The sequence below is a fragment of the Lagenorhynchus albirostris genome, chromosome X (assembly GCF_949774975.1).
Source record: "Lagenorhynchus albirostris chromosome X, mLagAlb1.1, whole genome shotgun sequence".
NCBI lineage: Eukaryota > Metazoa > Chordata > Mammalia > Artiodactyla > Delphinidae > Lagenorhynchus > Lagenorhynchus albirostris.
Window position 1 is genome coordinate 16,933,618 of NC_083116.1, and position 22,393 is coordinate 16,956,010.

The following is a 22,393-nucleotide window of genomic DNA, read 5'->3' on the forward strand; positions in this document are numbered from 1 at the left end:
TCCCTCTCAGACTGCTGCCTTCCACCCCCTGAACACAACAAAGTATGTCCTGAGTGAATCGTCGAGTTTCAGCTCTGGTGCAAGTCATTCTGCCCTAAATAGGACTCTACTTCTTTCAGCTTTTGTGAACACCATCTATGCTGGTGTAAGGATTAGGCTCTGAGGACTACGAGAAGCTGCTAACCTAGTTAGGGGGACAGACACACAAATAATTTTGATGCATTGAGGGGTGAGTGCCAAAACAGAGCTATGTACAGAAGAGTGGCAGCGTCATAGATGGGAAGGTTAGCAGCTCTCTTGCGAAAAGGTAACTCTTGAGCTGGGTCTTGAAGGAAGAGTAGAAATTCAACAGATGGAGGAGGGAAACGAGGGTATTCCAGGCAAAGGGAACAGTATGAGAAAAAGTATGGGCTAGTCTCTGGAATGTAGAAAATTATAGCTTGGAGTCAGACCATGAAAGGTTCTCTGCAGCAGAAATAAGTATGATTCTGCATCATTCTAAGGATAAACAGTTTATGGGCTTTTCTGTGTTTTTAATTTTTTAAAAAAATAATGAGCTCATATTATTTTATATTAAGAAAAGTAAGATCCTTAATGATAAAGGAGAAAAGTTCAGGATCTGCAGCTGGGGATGAAAGGCTGCTTTTTACTTGCAGTGGTTTCCAATTAGTGCTGCTTTGATGCCTGCCCAAGCAAATCATTGCAAGAAAGCAAAGGGAATCCCCTCGGCCACAACCCAAGAAGGGGACGCTTCTCTTGAGGATGGTGGGAGCCCCCCCAGGGAAGATCACGTGCGCCTAGCTGCAATATTTCAAAATGGCTCGTGCACGCAAGGGGGCCCTGTCCTTTAGTTCCACATTTAACACATTGAAGAGACTCTTTTTCCTGAGTAGACTGCTGTGAGCAAGCATTGGGTTTGTCCCAAGTGAGAGCTGTAGGGTTCACTATTTATATGTCAAATGGTATGTTTGGCATGTAGGATTAGAATAAAGTGGAGTTCGAATCAAAGAACATTCCCTTCAATCAAATTGTTTTCCCATCCTGGGCAACTAATTGTCCAAACTTTTATCCTTTTTTTTTTTCAGAGACAATTCAGTTGAGCAGACTGCCTTAGTTCATGGGTGGAGATTCTTTTGTTGTCTGTCATGGGTTACTAGCACAAAGAAAAGAAATCTGGACTGAGTCATACATGGGTAATTAATATGTCACTTAATTTAGTTTCAGGTATCTTTCTTCAAAGAGATAAATAGAAATATATTCAACTCACCTCCTTTTAAAATTATAAGCAGGGGGATAGAAAGCTTTATTTAAGAAAAGGTAAAAATAAAATACACTTAATTCCCATGCCAGAACAAGTTTAGGAAGGAGTGACAAAGAAGAGAAGAAATAAGACAGGCGCAGTAAACCCAGGAGGCAGTAAACTACTCCTGTCACACTCTGCTGCTTTCAGGGCTGTGATGTCAGAGGACATTATTACCTGTTGTCGCCCTCTTTTGAAAAGCTCATTAACTCTCCAACAGTTTAGAAAGTCTTCTACCCTGAAAAATAGGATGTCTGGCTTTCCTTTCAAAAATCAAAGTTTCTTTGGAAACCAAAATTTGTTTTCTCACGGTATTTAGAAGCCTTTCCGTGAAGGAATGGCCTGCACCGTAACACTGTATTTGGGGACTCAGAAGTATTGGCCAGTTTGCTAAATGTGCTGGAGCCCTGCTCCTCGTTGTCACAGAAGTGGCTACTGCCTCATCTCACAGGTCCTGGGAATTACTTGAGAACCAGTATTTATTTCATTATTTTGATGTTCTTTTCTTTTTTTTTCTTTTTTTTTTCTTTTTTTTTTCGCGGTACGCGGGCCTCTCACTGCTGTGGCCTCTCCCGTTGTGGAGCACAGGCTCCGGACGCGCAAGCTCAGCGGCCATGGCTCACGGGCCCAGCCGCTCTGTGGCATGTGGGATCTTCCCGGACCGGGGCACGAACCTGTGTCCCCTGCATCGGCAGGCGGACTCTCAACCACTGCGCCACCAGGGAAGCCCTTGATGTTCTTTTCTAATCAAATCTACCTGGGATTCTAGGTGGGTTCTAATGGGAATAATATACACTGAGAACCAAAAAGAACTCAGTGAACAAGCCCATCAAGAAGAATAGGTTTTAGAGAAATAAACGTAAAACTTTACTGGAGAGGAACATCTAGAAGGAAATATATCCAAATATTAAGTGTGATTATCTGGCTGGTAGCACTATAAATAAGGTTTTGTTCCCCCTTCTACTTTTCTGTAGTTTATAAATTCTCAATAGTGACCATATATTTCTTTTATGATGAGAAAAAAGCAGACTTCATTTTATAAGATGAAGGAAGAAATAGATTTTAACCACTGTTTGCAGCTCTTGCAGTGCTGAAGTTGTGGCCCTTATAAATTTCTTTTCTCACCCTTCACCCGGGCCGTTGTTTCATGTCCATCCAAACCTGGCTCTTTCCCAGCTCTCCTGATCGTCTTTCCACTATTCGAAGGAGTATCTCTCTCGTAGACAAAGCCTCTCTTTCTCTGAGACATATTTCACCTTTTCTCTACCCTTTTTTGGAGGTAAATCTCAATAACAGCTTTATTGAGATATAATCCACACACCATCCAATTCATCCATTTAAAGTATATAATTCAGCTGTTTTTATTATATTCACAGAGTTGTGCAACCATCACCACAGTCAATTTTAGAACATTTTTATCACCTCAGGAAGAAATCCCACACCTTTTAGCTATCATTCCCCAACCGTCATCCCCCCCCCCAGCCCAAAGCAACCACAAATCTACTTTATGCCTCTCTAAATTTGCCTGTTCTGGACATTTCACATAAATGGAATCATATAGTATGTGATCCTTCATGATTGGTTTCTTTCACTTAGCATAATGTTTTCAAGGTTCACCCATGTTGCAGCACGCAGGAATACTTTTCTTAAGACAGAATAATAGGGCTTCCCTGGTGGCGCAGTGGTTGAGAGTCCGCCTGCCGATGCAGGGGACACGGGTTCGTGCCCCGGTCCGCGATGATCCCACATGCCTTGGAGCGGCTGGGCCTGTGGACCATGGCCGCTGAGCCTGCACGTCCGGAGCCTGTGCTCCGCAACGGGAGAGGCCACGACAGTGAGAGGCCCGCGTACCGCAAAAAGAAAAAAAAAAAAGAAGAAGAATATTCCATTGTACAGAATATGTGTTTGTTTACCTGTCTGTCTTGTTCCGCCTTTTGGCTATTGTTAATAGTACTGCTATGAGCATGCGTGTACATGTACTTATTTGAGTACTTGTTTTTAATTATTTTGGCTATATACCTAGTAGTGGAATTGCTGGGTCATGTGGTAACTCTATGCTTAACTTTGTGAAGAACCACCAAACTATTTTCCACAGTGGTTGTGCTGTTTTACATTCCCACCAGCAATGTGTGGGAGTTCCAATTTCTCCCCACCCTTCCCAGCACTTGTTGTCTTTTTTATTATAGTCATCTTGAAGTGGTTTCTTACTGTGGTTTTGATTTGCCTCTCCCTGATGATTAACCTACCTTTTTAAACTCGACTTCATCTTGGCGTGGTCTTCCACATTTGATACTCAATTTCGGATTCTTAGACACAAATCCTTGTGAGGGCCACCACCACTTTCCTACCACGCAAAGACCATCTAAACTGCTCTACCAGATTAGTCCAGTGATTTACCCAGCCCAATAGCTAGCTAATTTTTGAAAAAGAATAACAGGAAAAATATTTAGGGAGAAAACATGGTTGTACTTTTTAATAGCCACCTTAAAATATGAAGTATTATTTATCTTGCACATGTAAAGTTATCTGGAACTTGAAAACAACTTAATTATCTTGCATACATAAATTTATCTGGAATATAATATATATTTCATATATATACTATATTTATATTCTACAGGCTCATAATAATGGAAATAAATTGCCAAATGGCTAACACTGTGGAGGTGTTACTCTGTGCCAGGTACTATGCTAAACACTTTACATGCATTGTCTCATTTAATCATCCCAACAGCCTATCATTTGCTTCATTTTACAGATAAAGAAACTAAGCCTCAGAGAAGTTTAGAATCTGTCTAGTAAGATTTTACTGCTAAGTAAGTGAGAGAGTAACTGGCATTTGAAACTCACGGAGTCAGACTCCAAAATCAGTGCTCTTAGCTACTACTCCCAGTGGGTTTTAAGGGGCTGTTCTGAGAATCCAGCCATCACTATATCATATTTCCTAAATGAAACTGTGTTCTAAATTCAAAATAACTAATTCAGAAGCAAGTTTTAAAAACACTATCTCTCCCTAGGTCCATCCTGTATGTCCTATGGAGGTAATGCGTATTCTGTGATACAGGATGGTCTGTTATTTCTCCAAGTTACCTTGTTCAAGTTTCAGAGAGATTCCCCGAGTTCTAGAATTTGATGACCTAGACATTATTCACAGTCTTTGTGGCTTTCTTAGACTTTTATTTTGACCCCACCAAGTAATATCCCTTCATACTAAAGTTGGAGGTCTTAGGTTTATTGCAGCGCTTTGTCCCCTCGACATTTAGATAGACCCTCTCTGAATCTTCTCCAGTTTGTCAATGATCTTTATGATCAGCCAAGGAAAAAACTGCAAAAGTTGGGAGGCTGGAAGAAGTTCAGAGTGTTATGTTTGTTTGTTTGTTTGTTTTAACTTCTAGGGAAGTCAAATTGGAAGGCTTTGCTATGAGGTTCAGTTTTTCTTGCTATGTGCTATGTTAGTGAGACAGAGTTTGAAGGTAGGAGGAGGCCTAAGGGAAACTTTCATTAAAGGGAGGGCCATCACTTCCCATAGACTAATGGCTGTATTCCATTTCCTCATGGAATGAGGGGAATTACTCAGGCTTTAGTCTTTCAGTTTCCACTCTTGGGAACCGTATTATTACCTTGTAAAACAGAGCATCTCCCCTATTAGCATTAATTGAACCCATCTTTTTCCTCTGTGAGAAACTAGAGTGTTGACTTTTATCTTCAGAGCCCTATACTGAGCCTCTTCGCTTTGGAGATTGACGGAGCTCAGCAACCAGCAGTAGAGGCTGTGAGAGGGTTTGAGCATAGCAGGAAGTAACTGTTGGGGTATCAGGAGTTATATATGTCTCAATAACCCTTCTCGAGTTGTTCTGTACATCACCCTGGCTTTACTGTGACCCGAGCCTTTGTGAAGATGTGCTGAGTGTCGTAAGCGCACTCTCTCTCTCTTTCTCTAAATTATTAGTTGAAATGAATTGTTTTATGGTAATAAAATGGAAAATGGCATTAAATGCAAGACAGTAATTTCCACCAGTCTTCCTCTTTTGGCCAGATCTGAGAACAACCCCCAGAGGGCATTTCTGGGCTCCTCTAGAGGCCTATATATCAGGTCAGTCCATTGTTAGCCTGGAGACAATATTGCATAATTACTCCACTGCCAGCAAATTCCCTGGTGAGAGTCTCTACAAACTTAGTGAAGACTTAAGATAGACTTGAATATATATGAAGTACTCTTTAACTTCCTTTCTACAAGGAATATTTGCTTTAGAAAATAAAGAGTATTTTATTTTGGTTTGTTTACTACTGGACATCTATTGCATAGATATTTTAATATTTCTTAATAAGCATAAACACTTCTTTCCAGTCTATAGTGTCTTATTTTGTATGTCCATGTACATCTGAAAGAAGATAATAGGCCAAAAGTTTTGCTGGGTATTTATGGGTGAGTGTTTATACATATTTGTATATATAATACGTTCGGTTGGTCTCTCTCTCTCTCTCTCTCTCTCTCACACACACACACACACACACACACACACACTCTTATAACATGAAAGCTAGAGCAAATATATAATAAAATATACTAGGACCCCTCCCACCCCACCCCCATAGGAACCACAATGTATAAACAAAGAACAAAGAAACCTTCCTCCTTTAGCAGATGTGAGTTTCTCTGACGATATTGTCAGGAGAATTTCACAGAGCTTATACTGCTCTGAGCACCCTGCGATTCTGATCTGCAACTATTAGCCAGAGTCTATATGAAAAGAGGCCATCTCTAGGATAATAGCATTGTAAATTACAATCATTGCACTCAGTTACACTCAGAAACCAAAAGATAGATGTAGTGCTCCAGTGTGCCTTGTAATCAGCACCTTTGAGAATGTGGGTAACAGCATCAGAACAAGAAATGGAAGCTGAACGTGTTAGAAAAATGGATGGTGGAATTAAATCATCCTTCTGATAGGAACAGCACCTTATATGGCAGGCAAATTTTTTTCTATCATTTTACTGATTTAAAAAACCCTAAATTGTGGCCTTGTAGCCAAGAATGTCTTTTTGTTTTTTGTTTTTTGTTTTTTGTTTTTTTGCGGTACGCGGGCCTCTCACTGTTGTGGCCTCTCCCGTTGCGGAGCACAGGCTCCGGACGCGCAGGCTCAGCGGCCATGGCTCACGGGCCCAGCCGCTCCGCGGCATGTGGGATCCTCCCGGACCGGGGCACGAACCCGCGTCCCCTGCATCGGCAGGCGGACTCTCAACCACTGCGCCACCAGGGAAGCCCAAAAGGTCGTTTTTGTTTTTTTTTTTTGCGGTACGCGGGCCTCTCACTGTTGTGGCCTCTCCCGCTGTGGAGCACAGGCTCCGGATGCGCAGGCTCAGCGGCCATGGCTCACGGGCCCTGCCGCTCCACTCCGCGGCATGTGGGATCTTCCCAGACCGGGGCACGAACCCGCGTCCCCTGCATCGGCAGGCGGACTCTCAACCACTGCGCCACCAGGGAAGCCCCAGAATGTCTTTTTAAATGATTTATTGCTCTAATCAGCCTGGCAGAGCCTTTCTGTCATGCTGATAAGCAAATTAAACTTTCCTCATACTGGGTTTACTTGCATCTTATACACAGATGTTTTGTTTTTCTTTCAGGGAACTAATTCAGAAGTTAAAATCTTTCATCAGCTTCTATAGTGCTTTGCCTGGCTACATCTGCAGCCATAGCCCTGTGGCTGAAAACGACACCCTTTGCTGGAATGGACAAGAACTCGTGGAGAGGTAATCTTTTTCTAATGTTAAATATAGCAGTATTTGAGGAATACTCATCATATGTTCATCTCAATGTTAGTTATGTCTTCTCTCCATTAATTTCATGAGAAAAATTCTAGAAAAAAACATACACATGAACATCTCTGACATGGCGGATGCCGTCTATAACTTATAGCCCTCATAGAACTTACAAACTTTGAAGCACATGGAGAACTGTGGATTCAGGAACATTGTACAAATTGTAAAGCATAAAACAAGTCTTTTTTTGGGGGGGGTGTCTTTGGCTTCTTCATCTTCTCATTATGTGGGCCCTTATTGATTGATTGATTGATTTGAAGAAATCATATTTGTACTAATAGCTGTTACTTATTGAGAGTTAACTACATGTTAAGCACCATGCTAAGTGCTTATATGTATTAACTCTTTTTATCCTTACATCAATCCTATGAAATAGCATTATCTCCCCCGCCCCGTGCCCCGTGTTCTAGATGAAGATAGAGGAAAGAAGAAAGCGGAGGGAAGGAGGAGTACCATTTCACAGTATTTTTACTGAAATGTTTAATCATTTGAGTGTTTCTTAGTATAATCTGTGCTAACATTCGTCATCTCTGAAGAATTTGCTTATTGTTGGAAAGGAAATAATATATATTCATTTCTTCAGCAAATATTTACTGAGCATTTTCTAAGTGCCAGTCATGTCGAAGTGAAAAGAACAGGCAAATTTCCCTGTCCTCAGTGAGCTTTCATTCTAGTGGGCTAATGGTGTTCCTAACCTCCATTGCTTTGCATGTGTAAGGAATAGCTTACAATTAAAGAATTAAATCGGGAGGGTAGAATGCTTAGGAAACCATATGGAGTTGATGAACATGCTTTCAAAAATGTCTGTGCAAGGGGTAGCATGTTGTAGAGGAGAATACAGAAGAGACCTGGATGCAAGTTCTGAATCTTTCACTGACCGGTTTTTTAACCAAGGGCAAGCGACTTAATCCCTCTGAGCCTTAGTTTCCCCATCTAAAAACCGAGATGGTTGGATTAGAGCACCTCTAGCTCCGGCAGTCTATGTGTTTTATTTCCTTATGGATTTATACATTCATCCATACCTTCAACATTTATGTTTGAGGTACTATGTGTTAGGCACCAAGGTAGGAGTTAGGGATATGAGGGTGAACAAGAGAGGCAAGTTCCTTGCTTTGAGGAGCTTACATTTTAGTGGAACCCAATATCCGGACACAGGATAATTAATCATGGAATTAATTAGCAGTGTAATGTCATGGACAGAGGAAGGCTTTGGCGCCAGATGAACTTGGATTTGCATCTCAGTTCTGTTACTGACTGCGTGTGGCCTGGGGTGAGTCACTTCACCTAGAAAGTCTCAAGGTCCTCTTCTGTAAGGAAGGGGCATCTCACAGGGTTGTTGTACCTAGTAGGTGAGGTAAAGCCCCTAGCAGACTGGCAGATAATGGAAGCTCAGTTCATGTTACTTCTCTTCTTTCTCCCTTCCCCCGCCACCCCTCCTCTTCCCAATGCAAAGTAGAACACATGCCTGAAAACAGCTTGTTTCTCAACTAAGCTTTGTACTGACCTGGAACAATGAGAATGAGGTGCTAATGAGACTGAGGTTGCATGCCACCCTGGAGATAGACTTCTCTGTAGCAAATGTGAATCAGGCTGGAGGGATTAATGGCCCCATGCAGCCCACTCTACTCTGGAGAAATGGTGTATCTTTATCACCCTAAAATCTCTATCAGGTACTGAGTAGAATCATGGAAATGTACCTAACTGTTACCACATATTCATTTAAATTGTCAAAGAAAAGCAGTTGGTATTTGGCTTTATAAAAAGCAGATGCCTTAAAACAGGTATAAATGATATAATATTTAAAAAGGAAAACACCTACAGGTCAAACATGTGGTTCTTGCATAAACTTGATGAGAGACCATCCCAATGGCTTACCCATTGGTATATTAAGATGGTGAAAAATGAACAATCCCTGAACACTAATTTGTTTTAAGCAGCATATCTTGTAACCATGGAAATTTTGGTTTATATTTATTTACTAAAGTAATCATTCATTTATTTACTCATTTAACAAATATTTGAGTACCTACTGTGAATCAAGCACTAATATGTTTCCTCACTGTTGTGATTGTTTAGAGCAAATGTTGTAACCCCACTGGATATGTCTTCTGGTATATCAGATGATCCAGTTTTAGCTAATTCAAAAGAATTTCTTGTCAGGCAGGCCTATGTTTTTTTTTATTTTTTATTTTGTTTGGCTGTACTGGGTCTTCACTGCTGCACGCGGGCTTTCTCTAGTTGCGGTGAGCAGGGGCTACTCTTTGTTGTGGTGCGTGGGCTTCTCATTGCCGTGGCTTCTCTTGTTGCAGAGCACAGGCTATAGGCGCGCGGGCTTCAGTAGTTGTGGCACGTGGGCTCAGTAGTTGTGGCACGTGGGCTCAGTAGTTGTGGCACGTGGGCTTCAGTAGTTGTGGCATGTGAGCTTCAGTAATTGTGGCACGTGGGCTTCAGTAGTTGTGGCACGCAGGCTCTAGAGTGCAGGCTCAGTAGTTACGGCGCACGGGCTTAGTTGCTCCACGACATGTGGGATCTTCCCGGACCAGGGATCAAACCCATGTCCCCTGCATTGGCAGGCAGATTCTTAACCACTGTGCCACCAGGGAAGTCCCGAATTAGTGGGATTTTTAAAAATTGAATTTTACTCATATACTACTTCATATTCAGTATGCTTTCATGAAGGATGTTGTCCTGGAACCAAGAAAGTCCTTTTCTATCAAATGGAAGAATCCAAAGCCTGCTAACTTTAAATGAGTCCAAAAGTTAACTAAATGCACTTCTGCACCGTTAAAATAACTGTTAAACTTCTTTGTTTAATTTGCTAGCTTTTAATATCTTAGGATATTGAAAACGATAAAATAAAATAAATATTATAGTATGGAGGAAAGCCATTATTCCAAACTCTTACTTGTACTTCTGAAAAAACAATTTTTTCGGAACAACTTTTATTGTTGATATATACTCTGCAGGAATAAAAGAAGGAAGGAAGACAAAGAAGGTGGGAGGAAGGAAGGAAATCAAACGTGTTGGTAGACAGAATAAGGATAGTGTAATCCAGGAAGTGACCCTTCCATGGTTGGCAACCTCGGGTTATAATTAACCTGTACTTTAATCACTGACCTAACGCAACGATGGGACTAGGGAATAGTGTCGAACTAGATTTTTACCAAATTACTCAAGAATATACATTTAATGATATGAAGTTCTATAGCCTGAGGACATGTGTGCCCTCTGTTTGCACCATTTATGAAGATTAGCTTTGCGCTGCATGTCTCATCTATAGTTAAATCCTCTTTCCAGTGCTTTTCATTTAATTTCTCATTTAATTTAGTCTTAAGTAACAGTTGCCAATTCATATTGTCAAGTGGCTTGTGACTTTGTTGCTTTTATAGGTTGGATTTGTGTTCCTTTGAAAATATTTTACTTTTAGTCAAGAAAATTTATGAAAAGCAAGGATCTTGAAAGAGAACAAGACTTGTCAGTGGAGACAGCTGATTAAAAAGAAAATATTGACGTTGAAGAAAATATTGATCAATATCCATGTCAGCTGGGTTATCATAGCTGTTTATAACCTCCTACTATGGACGTACAGATCTTTCAACTTTTAAAGAGTCAAACAAGTCATTGTCTCTCTCAATGAGGTCATATTTCACATCCTTTCAATTTTTATCTCTTATGAATAAAATCAATTGAACTGTGCAGGAAAAGAACGTTTTCACAGATCTAGTCTCAGGGAGTACCACATAAGCATCATTTGTCCTTCTCACCTCCCCCTCCCTCCACCACCTCCTCATCTTGGCTGGAGATAAATATTGGCTTCCAGGATTTCACAGAGAAATCTTCAAATTAGCAAGCTTGGCTTGTGTGAGGTATACTCCATCATGAGAGTCACCATGTATCCTACAGGCAAAGATCTCCTACCATTGCCAAAGGCAGAAAATCCTCCTTCTTTTGCCTTTGTAGAACTACAGTGAATTTCAATTACAGAATCTCTGAGACCAAGAGAAAAATAAAGGAGCCCATAGAAGTAAGCTAACACTGGGTTTAACGGCTAAATGTAGGCTTTGCCTGTATGAAGAGTGAACAAATTAGCAAATACATTCTCAAACACCTTTTTAGAACTGTTAGGCCAAATATCTGGATAATTGGCTGAAATTTTCACCCTTCTTCTGGATGGTTTGATACTATGTAAGCCCTATTTTATTGTTTAATCAAGTTTATTTTAAAATAGCATAAGAGAGAAACTGTTTGAACCTATACATGTTCAAAAACCTTAGTTAGAAAAAAATACTGTTTTTTTCCTACATTTAACATCTGATAATGCAGGTTCCTGCAACAAAGATTGAGCACTTACTATGTACTAGGCCCTTTGGGGCATCCAGTGATAGGTAGAACGCAGTGCCTGCCCCTGCTGAGGAGTTTACAACTTAAGGAGAAGAATGAGAGGAAAAAAGTCAACCAGCCTCCTTCCTCAGCAGTCCAGGCAGAGCTCCCCTCAGAGCCGTCACAGCAGAGGCTCCTACCCATTTGTATTGGGCGTGCATGCTAGTGTGTGTGTGTGTGTGTGTGTGTGTGTGTGTGTGTGTGTGTGTGTGTGTGTGTGTGTTTTATTATGGTGAAAGTCATATAATATAAAATTAACCATTTTAAGGTATACAGTACAGTGGCATTTAGTACATTCACTATGTTGTACAATCATCACCTCTATCTTGTTCCAAGACTTTGTCATCACCCCAGAGGAAACCTTATACCCATTAGTGATCACTTCCCATTCTCCCCTTCCTCCAGCCCCTGGCAACTAACCAATTCTGGATATTTCATATAAATGGAACCATTCACTTAACGTAATGTTTTTAAGGTTCATCCAAATTGTAGCATGTATCAGCACTTCTTTTCTTCTTGTGGCCAAATAATGTTTCATTGCATGGGTATAGCACATTTTCTTTATGCAGTCATCAGTTTTCCACCCATCTTTATATTAACCCTGAGCAACTACTGCTCTAATCAGGCTTTTCCCACCATTTCTGAATCAGCTTGGCTCACCCTTAACCTTGAGGACAGGACAGCCTTCAGGTCTCCCATCCCCATCATACTTGACCACCACCTAAATGCTAGCCTCTCCTCCACCTGGCCTCATGTCTATATTCCTTTGCATTTTTTTCTCCCCTGAGTCTTTTTCTCTCAGCGCTGTGTGTATAGTCAGCTGGTCTCTCCTGCAGTCCGCATACCTCCTATAGGAGTTTATACTTCCCTAGTGACTTGGAGGTTTATGAGTTGCACATATACAACTACTTACACTTTGTGGCACGATGCCTCAGTTCCCTCTGTATCCAGTCCTAGCTGGTTTTGTTGCTCCTCTATCATGTTGCTGTGCTCGATGGGCCTGGATCAAAACGTCAGCCCCACAATACTGCTGTTATCCTCTGGCTGATAGATCTGCATGGCCACTTTTGTTCATTATGGATCAGTATCCATTTTGTATTTTCTCGGCATGACTCTGGGACTCTCAGTGGAGTACATGGGGCACCTGGCATTAGAGAATCAACTCCCTGAGATCCGCAGGAGCACATTGCAGTGAAGGTGCGTCCTCTCCCTCCTACGCAATCTTACCTTCCATTTCACCTGAGAAATGATATACATACACACTCACTGCAAATTCTCCCTTATTTCCACTGATCAGACAAGTCTTCCAGTGTTTATAGTGCCTCTCCAGGATTTCTCTGCTTAATTGGAAAGGCAGAAGCAGGAATATACAAAGCAATTATTTTAATTCTCAAGGAGTTTTGTTCTTGTCTCTAAACCTTCTGGATGCTTCAGAAAAGTAGTGTAACGATACTGTTTTTCTTCTGCTGAGTTGGAGGGATAGACTGTGTCATGTCAACAAGTGGGAATGAATGAGAGAACCAGTAACACCCAATTCCTGACATGTACAAAATAATGTTTTTTTTAAATGAGATGAACAAAACGGCTGGGTTTTGCCCTATAATGTAGGAAAGGTGAGGGGAAATAGTCGATTCTGTTTTTATAATGCAGTTATTTTAAGAACACTGTTTTGAGGACTTGAGGTAGGGGAGGGACCAATTTCTAGCACTATCAAGGTTTTCACTGGTTTAAAGAGCAAAATGGAAAGACCTTCAGGATCTTCAATCTGGTTATGAAGGAATTAATTGAAGAAAAGACCGATGTGTGGAGTGTATACATATTCAGACACACGTATGCACTTGCACAGCTCATTCCCATCGCATCAGAACAGGCCAGTGATATGTAGCAGTCGCTATATATAGCTCCCATGTTCTCATGCTAAGATAGGTTATTATTTGAGTGTTGTTTGTTAGTTTAGGCTTACGTTGTAGCTTTTCTCCAAAAGGCTCAAGGCAGTGTACATAGAACTTTGAATATGGGCTAGCCAATGAAAACACCAATGGGGAGGCAAATATAAAATAAAAAACAGAGCCAAGAGGAAGTGGGCACAGGAAAGAAAGTCAACAGCGGATCATGGAAATAATATTGAATGGTATTGAGTCACGTCCCAAAGTCATTTACTTCTGAACTTGTTTAGGCACAAGTCAGACTAAACTCCTGCTGTAGCCAAGGCTTATAGCTCTTCTTATCAGCCCCTGTTGTGATGGTCGGAGGGTTAGAAACTGTGGTCAGCCTTCAATACCCCAGCTCTTCTCATTGCTGGTTCCTCCTTTGCCCCCTATCCTCCAGGAAGCTCTGCTTATGAAAGGCTGGCAGGAGGGAGAGAGGGACAAATAGGGCTTTGGTATATATATATATATTTTTTTTTTTTTTGACTGGGAAAGTAACTTTATTTTGTTTGGAGCACTGTCTACCTCCACAGTTCTTGGTCCCCTTCAGACATTTTTGGATTTCATTTCATTCAGTTTTCCTGGAAACAGAAACATGCCACTTCACTTTTTTCTGATTTGAGTGTATGTCCTAGAATGGAAACAGAAACATGCCACTTCACTTTTTTCTGATTTGAGTGTATGTCCTAGAATGAAAATACTGAGGTATAGCTAGTATAGCAGCTTATATATTCTAACTTGCTTTAGGTAAGTCAAGATTTTTCATGAAAAAATTTTGAAGGAAAAATAGATTACATAGAAAATGACTTGACTTGGTGTAGCATGAAATATTTGTGTCAGCTAGAGATTTTTTTATAATCTTGGTAAGGTAAGACAGATAAATTTGGGGTACGCCCCCATGTAATAATTCCTCTAAGGGCTTACTTAGACTGACATATTTTCCATCATAGATTTATGTCAAAAGTTGTCTTTAGTGACAGCTATTTTTCAGAACCTACTCTGTGGCAATACAGTGACATTTATCCCTTAAGATTATAGTGTCACATACAGCAGCTCTACCTGCAGAATTGAGTGAGAAGAACCCAGCTTATCCTACTGACTGACAGCATATATGGTCTGCCACGTTCAGGATGGGCTGTGCTTGTCAACTGTCAGGTCTGAAGTAGCAGGAGGAGACATCCTCATGGCTCAGCAGTGATGTCTGTAACCACCTGTGGAAGGCTGGATGGCTTATTCTTGAAGCAGATTGTGTTCTCTCAGTTCTTACGCCAGCCCCACCGTGCTCAGTTGGATCATCTCATTATATGGAGAGCATTTGGGGCCTCCGAGGCAGGTCCCAGCATATCCATACCATCAACAAATCAATATCACCACACAGCTTCCTCTTTGAAATGTGATTCTGAAGATGGAGTAAGACCTGTCTCCTCTCACTATCACTGCTCTGTGCACCAGACCTCTTCTATTTTTGCTGGGAAGGCTTAGGAGATGGGTCCACGAAGGACTATAATTGCTTTGAAGAAATTATTTATTTAACACATCAGGGCTTCTATGTCCTTGAAGTATTTCTCCTTCCGAGTAGGCGCTTTGGTAGGTCACAGACTGATTTCACTGAGGCTGCCAGTCCTTAAAATATCTTTGGACATCTTCTTTAGGAAGAGCCTTGAGGGCATATGGCCGTTCCCGCAGTCTGCAGGTTGTTGGTGTTCAGCCCGTTGGTCATCAGTGGTACAGACAGTTATAGGGAGAGGACCCTGAGAGGTTAGGATGCATGAAGCAGGTGCATTATCAGGAAGGAGTGAGTGCAGTCATTAGAACGATACAGATGGAGATTTTCATCCTGGTTTACACATTGACTCTGTGCTTCTGGCATGTCATTTAGCATCACGGTTCTGTTACCTTGTTTGTAAGATGGGCATAATGGTACCTATTGTGCAGGATTGTTGTGAAGCTGTGTGCTGGCCCATAGGCCCTGAATAAATGATAGCTGTTGATGTTATCACGTCATTAGAGTGCGGCTGAGCAGGACAGTTAAAGGTCCAGAGCAAGGGTGAAGAGCTGTAGGCCATTCTTCCTGTAAAGGTAAACTGGATCCGGGGTAAATATCTACACATCTTTTGGAACCAAACTGTTGAATGGGGAGGCTGCTCAAGCAGGGTCATAGCATTTGGGATTCATTTGGGGTAAGAGGATAATCATGGGACGCTTTATTTCTTGTCACACTTAAACTGGCTTTAAGTGGGCTTTCCAGAGAGGCATTCCAGAAATGTTTTAAGTAATGTCAGAATCGTCGATGGGCCCCAACATGGTTTTGGCTGTATACATTCTGGTTGATATTTATTTACGAATTTGAAGTCTGCCATTGCTTTTTATTCACCCCTCGGAGAGCATGTAAGGGAGGTGACAAATTGATTGAAACAAGGCTGCCGGAAGGCACAAGTGCCCTGGCCTTTTCCTGGTGAAGTAGACAGTCAGTCCTTGAGTGATAGCAGTGTCACTTCATCAGAACACCTTTGCCTGACACAAATGGGACACACCTGAAACATTTTCATGCAGGTACTCTGACCCAGAAGTGTTATTTCTGGTAGTCAGTCGCTGAGTATCAAGAAAATGGACTCTTGCGACTCCGAGTTTGAAGGACAGGGAGAGGCCTGTTAGGGAAGCCTCTTTCTTGGCAGCCTCTTGCCGATGGCCCTGCTCTTAGACCCCTCTGACTGCCTTGTTGTTGGGACTTTTGTGGTTGTGGTTTTCGTTTTTCTCCCCTGCAGGCTGCAGGACATGGTCGGCAGGTGCCACTTCTTTACTGCCACTGGCCCCAGTTCTTCCCCCAGGGTAAGTTTTTGGGGTCTCCATTGAAAGAAGCTCAGCTCTCCAGTCTTTTTGCCCTTTCTTCCTATACTTAAGCAAATACAAAATATTGCTTGAGTTTCTCTGATGATTTTTACTGATAAAGTCAAGCAGTTGGGAGTTAACAGAAAGCACACAGAGGCGAATTGCGCAGTTTCATGGCAGTGGTAAAAAGCCATGGGCTAGAGTGTTTCAGCTCACAGCCTTGGGGTCAGCAAGCCTGGGTTTGGATTTCTGCTCCAGTATGTAGAAGCTCTTTGTCTTCTCTGAGCCCGTTTCCACATCTGCACAATGGAGTTAATAATCTCTACTTTTAAAGGATTGTTGAGAGAATTCAGAAAGATGGTGAAATACAGAGTATAGTGCCTGGAACACAGTAGGCCCTCAAGAAAGGGTAGCTATTACTGCTGTTATTCAATAAAATACGCCTATAAAAATGGTCCTTCCAGTTCTTTACTGGAAGAGAGTTGGAGCCTGGCTTTAGCTCCCTTCAGTGACCCATTTCTTAATCCTTCAGGGAAACAGCTTTATGTGCTCCCTCGGATTTGTATCTTTTTTCTTCTCCCGTCTGCAGAAACATTAAAATCCTCATCCCAGGCCCTGCTTGGCACAAATGGTGGGCATTTGGGTCCACTGGTGATCAAGGGAGAGTTATTTGAATCTATGGGTACGTACTGGACTGGCCTTCCTACCTTCAATATCTTGTTTTATAGCAAAGGCAGTTTCAACAGTTCCTCCTAGAACTTCTTAACAGCGATTGACTCAGGTAATCTTCCTATTTTACTTACAATAGAAAGCAGGAAGGGTCTAGTCGTCCAATGCTCTGAAGTCCTTTCTGTCACCCTTGGATTAACCTTTGTGGAAAAGGAGAGAGGTCATTAAAATCGGTCATGATTTCCCAATTTCTCAAGCCAATGAATTTTACTTTTTTACGTGAGTTTGGCTTTGATCCTTGGATTTGTCGCCTCTGTAAGGAAGTTTCATTTCCCTGTGAAGGAAAATGTATTTTCGTTTGTAGCTCCGGTGTCACAGGAGCGTCCTACTTTTTGCCTCCAAATATTTTAGTGATCTACGTGTCAGATGGATCTTAAACCACCCTAGGGGCTTCCCTGGTGGCGCAGTGGTTGAGAGTCCGCCTGCCGATGCAGGGGACACGGGTTCGTGTCCCGGTCCGGGAAGATCCCACGTGCCGTGGAGCGGCTGGGCCCGTGAGCCGTGGCCGCTGAGCCTGCGCGTCCGGAGCCTGTGCTCCGCAACGGGAGAGGCCACGGCAGTGAGAGGCCCGCGTACCAAAAAAAAAAAAAAAAAAAAAACCTAGTTTGAGCCATTCATTGGCCCGTGTTGTCCCCTTTCTCACTTCTGGGCACAGCTTCAGGCCCGGAGCTGGGATGAGTCCCTGTTTCATGAGAGCCAGAGTGAGCTGGCCTCACCCGAGGTCAGGGTACACCAACCTTGAGTTGGAGGGATGTGTAGGGGGTTACGCTACACAAGAACTCAGGCTGAAAAGCTAATGACCAGGACCATCCTAGAAGGGGCCAGAAAAAGGTACTGTGCTGGCTCACCTCTCCTTATCCTTGACTCAATGGCATCTCTTCTGAGGAGCCTGAATCCTTCTGCCCCATATGCCCTAGTCTGGGTTAAGACCCTCAGCACATAGGTGTCCGTCTGGCACGTCTCCGGTTACATGTTTTCTCTAATCTTCCACTAGAAGACAAGTACTGTGTCTTCTGGCTATATATCCTCGTTGCTTAGCTGTACCTGCCATAGAGTAGACTCTCTATCCATTTTTATCGAATTCAATAAATAAACCAACAAACATACTTGTTGGTAACAAACCAAAGTACCAGATCTAGCTTCCCCGTGGTATGTCTGTGTGCCTTTGGACAGGTTTGCTTAAACTCTCTGTTGTTCTTTTTTTCTCCTTTATAAAATGGTGTAATTAATGCCTCCCCTGGCAACCTCATAGGGTGTTGTGAGACTCCAATAAGCAAACATGTATGAAATAGCTTTGAAAATGGTGAGGCGCCCTCCATTTACTAGGTGTTAATGTAGAAAAGTAGATCAGATCCGGAGGGAAGTTCTACCACGAATAAATGGAACTATATGTTGGCTAATTAACACAGCATTACTGGCTCTCTTTATAAACACAGAGCTTTTAGCAGCTTCCCGAGTATCTCTCCCTATGCATCTCTCCAAAAATATTACTTTAAAAAAATGTGTTTTCCTTAAGCAAATTCACCTACTCCCACAAATTCTATTTTTAAACAAGTCATTCCATGGTGTTGAATAAACCAATTGACCCGGCATAAGGAAACACTTTGAGGGATTTGTAGCATCAGTTTAAATTAATGAAACGTCTGCGTGACAGACTTCTACAATAAATGCAGCTTTATTACTTGCAAACACATATAAATAACAGTGCTGGGAATAGAACATGGAGAAAGACAGCCTGCATCGGAGAATCGAAGTGAACAAATAAGAATCATTGATAATGAGGCTATTGCTGTGTGAATGTCCTGCTAAAGACCATCATCCTCAAACTGGCTAACGTTCCCCTGGTGAAACCCATTTATTGAAGAAACTCTTTTTCCCCCTTCATAGACGCGAAGAAAGTCCTATGAAAACCCCCTTCGCATGGCTTCTGGATAACACAGCTTTTCCAAACCCCAGTGGATGGCATTTAGCAGTAGTGCTCTGCACTCTAGTTATAACAAATAGCAATTCTGAACAGCAAACACCTTCTGGCCACTACGGCGATCAGCTTGTTCCAGTTTGCCCAAGACTTTCCAGTTTGGGCACAGAAAGTCCCGAGTCCCGGGAAATTTCTCAGTCTCAGGCAAAGAGGGACAGTTGGTCACCTCCTGGCACCTGTGCCCTTAGGAGCTACTAAATATGGGAAAAGATGCAGTTGTAGGAGGTTTACATTTGGATGGGTGCAGGGATAGCTGGGGAATTGCAGCTCTGTTGGGTTTTCTACCTTCTCTATTTACCTTCTCTTACCTTTTCTTGCCTGAGGCATTCTGAAAACTTCTCTCCTCTTCCCTTTGCCCCCTCCAAATCCTGTCTGAGAGTGCAGTGTAACTTCAGAAAGTAGGACTGAGAAGAGGGGCTATAGCTCAGTGGTAGAGCATTTGACTGCAGAAAGTAGGACTGAAACAGTGAAGGTGCTTAATGATGATAATAGCTAACATTTCTATGGTGCTTACCATGTGTGCATTAAGTTAATTCTCACCACAGCCTTCTGATCTGGACATGATTATTACCCCCATTTATTGATAAGGTTAACAACAAAAGCCACAGCACTAGTAAGAGAGATGGGATCCAAAGTCAGACAGTCTGTGCTCTCTTACCCACTATACTGCCTGTCAGATGCTTGGCTTCTCTCCTTCGTGGGTTCAAAACCCTCCTACCTTCTTCCTGTTCTTTTTTTTTTTTTTTTTAATGCGGTACGCGGGCCTCTCACTGTTGTGGCCTCTCCCGTTGCGGAGCACAGGCTCCGGACGCGCAGGCCCAGCAGTTGTGGCTCACGGGCCCAGCCGCTACACGGCATGTGGGATCCTCCCGGACCGGGACACAAACCTGCATTCCCCTGCATTGGCAGGCGGACTCTCAACCACTGCGCCACCAGGGAAGCCCTTCTTCCTAATCTTGATGGAAACCCTGATCTAAGCTTGCTCTCCTCTCTAGTCCAGCAGACCTGGGATGGGTGTCCTGTCTGGCTTTCCCTGGCCTGTGCTGCGAAATCCTATCCTTTCCTTGGTCTCTCCCCAGTCCAGACCCAGTAAAGTTGCAGTACCTTTCCTGCCTCTTGCACTATGCTTCTGTGCTCTCAGATTTTCTCAGGGCCGGAAGGTGGCATCTCCTGGGAGAAAGAGCCGATGACCTCCATTCCATCTCCTCTACACAATATCTCTTATGATGAAGCCATCGCCTCTGTATCCCCTGTGGAGCTGTGGAGCCCATGCAGGTAGAGACCCTTTCGCCCTAGACTGGAAGTCCAGCCTGGGTCTTAACTCTACCACGAGCTGGTTTGTGTGATCTTGGGCAAGTCACAGCCCTTCAGCATTTTATTTATAAAATGAAGGAGTTAGACAGGATGACCTCTAAGGCTCTTTCAAGCTCTAACAGGCCATGAGATCCTGTGGCAAGGATATTTGAGGGAGGGGGGAGTCTGAGAGGAGGAGGGATGCCATAAAGCCGCCTTGGTGACTTTGAATTTCCAGTTCTTTCCCTGATGGCTTCCCAAACAGACCAAAGTGAAAGCGATTCAAAAGGAGCCCCGGGGCGTAATCATTCTCATTAGAAGAGATCCTCCAGGTGTCTTTGGGGCTACAGGGGAGCAGGTAGGTTGGCTGTTTGAGATGTTGTCAGAGGTCTCAGTTTCTGGTGTTGGAGAGTTTGGTGTGAAATTCACATAATTAAACCTTAAAGAAATTGTCTTGCCCCATAGCACCTCGTGACCCCAGTGGAGTTTCTGAGCAAAAGAAAGGGAATTCAGTGTCTTGCTCCTAATAATATTTGACACAAACCACCCAGAATGAAAATTAGAAGCCCTCTAACCACAGAGATATATCATTGAGGGGAGAGATACATCTAGAGGAGTGCCGAGGGCTGAAGGGCAGGTAAGAGCAGAGGGTACAAAGTGGCTGAGAAAACCCAAGGGAGGGAGAACATTCTCTCTTTTCCGAGACCCTCCGGGCTAGAGAGCTAGGGTAATTTTTGACCTAGCTGTCCTTGTGTGCATTGCTGTGAGCTTTTATGAAGTATTTATGTATGTAGCAGTTTATGTTTCACCAAGTGCTTTACAATCCCTTTTATTTGGCTTGGTAAAGTTTTCCTGGAATCCCATCTATTTTACGATCAGCAGAGTCACTTTTGTTTGCTTAGCACCTCCCTGTGTACGGCCTCACACAATAGGCCACTTGTTCCGGCAGGAGAGCAGGTGCAAAGAGTCAAGGAGCTAAAGGCACCTGCAGCTCCTGGGGCAGTTGGAATGGGGGTGGTTTACACTTCAGTTCACCTTTCTTTCCCTCCGTTATCCTTTAGTTTTATTGCTGGCAACTAGAGAGCGGCAGTGCCAGGCTTGGACCTGCCAAGGGCAGAGCTATTCTGCTAGTCAGACCTTGGCAGTGTGGTAGGCTCTTTCCCCTGTGCTCGTAGCTCTGTTCCGGTTCCTCTGGCCATGCCCACCGTGGCCACTGTCTTCCACCAGGCAAACACCTGCTGAGTGTGTTTCCTTCTGCTACCCAGGGCTCTGACTGCAGCTTAGATTCTGGGGCTCTGAGGCTGATTTTAAGAGAAGGCAGCAGAAGTGACGGCTCCACTTTCTTCAGACCAGACCTTTCAGCGTCCTTGGGCAAGTCTAACACCTTATTCTCGCTGGTTCCTTCTTCCTCCCATCAGCCACAATGGCGTTCTGTGCCGGCTCTCTGGGTGTCACGATGTGATGTAGGCTGCTGTGTGTGTCCTCGGCTCATGAAGTGGTAGAGCTGCATGCTCTCAATCACAAGTTTGCAGGGGAACCCAACGCAGTCACTAGTTGAAGATTTCATTTTCTGAGGACCAGATCTGCCAAAGCCAAAACCAGGATCTGGTCCGTGAAATACAAGCTGGAGATAATGAGCTAGGACATTGGAAAATTCCGTACCTCCAGCTGTCACGGTTCTGTGGCTGAGCGCAGGGCTGTGTCAGTGCTTAATAGGTAAGTGTGGAATAAAGGGTATTTGCATTCTATACTGATGGAAGACAGCAAATCCTTTCTCTGACCCCCAAAACTGAGAACCTAGAAATTTCACCATCAGATTTGAAACCCTCTCAAAGTGATTGCCTTGACCATACAAATATAACAGATGGGTTAGAATATTTGTTTTCACAACAGTAAAATCTCATTAAATCAGGCCCAGAAGTGGGCCAAAGTTTACAGTATTGGAAAAGGGTTTGTGATGCAAATTGATATCGCTAGCAGGTGTGTATCTTGGGTGGGCTCAGTGTCAGGGGCCCAGTGATTGGTCCCTGGGGATGGGACAGAGGCTGAAGGAGTGGTGCTTGGGCTATGGGAACTCTCCTGTCTGGCTGGCCCGAGTGGGAAGTGACCCACCACCTGAATACTGATGTTTGCTGG

General features: G+C 43.1%; 1 protein-coding gene across 2 annotated transcripts in view; it reads left to right on the forward strand.

Annotated features, from left to right (window-relative positions):
* The window catches only part of GPC3 (glypican 3), a 444,307-nt gene that overhangs the window by 282,557 nt on the left and 139,357 nt on the right, over positions 1 to 22,393 (forward strand). For both annotated transcript variants that reach the window (XM_060137185.1, XM_060137186.1), the window contains exon 5: positions 6,926 to 7,051. In XM_060137185.1, coding sequence (XP_059993168.1) covers positions 6,926 to 7,051 — 126 coding nt within the window. The remainder of the gene's footprint in view (positions 1 to 6,925; positions 7,052 to 22,393) is intronic.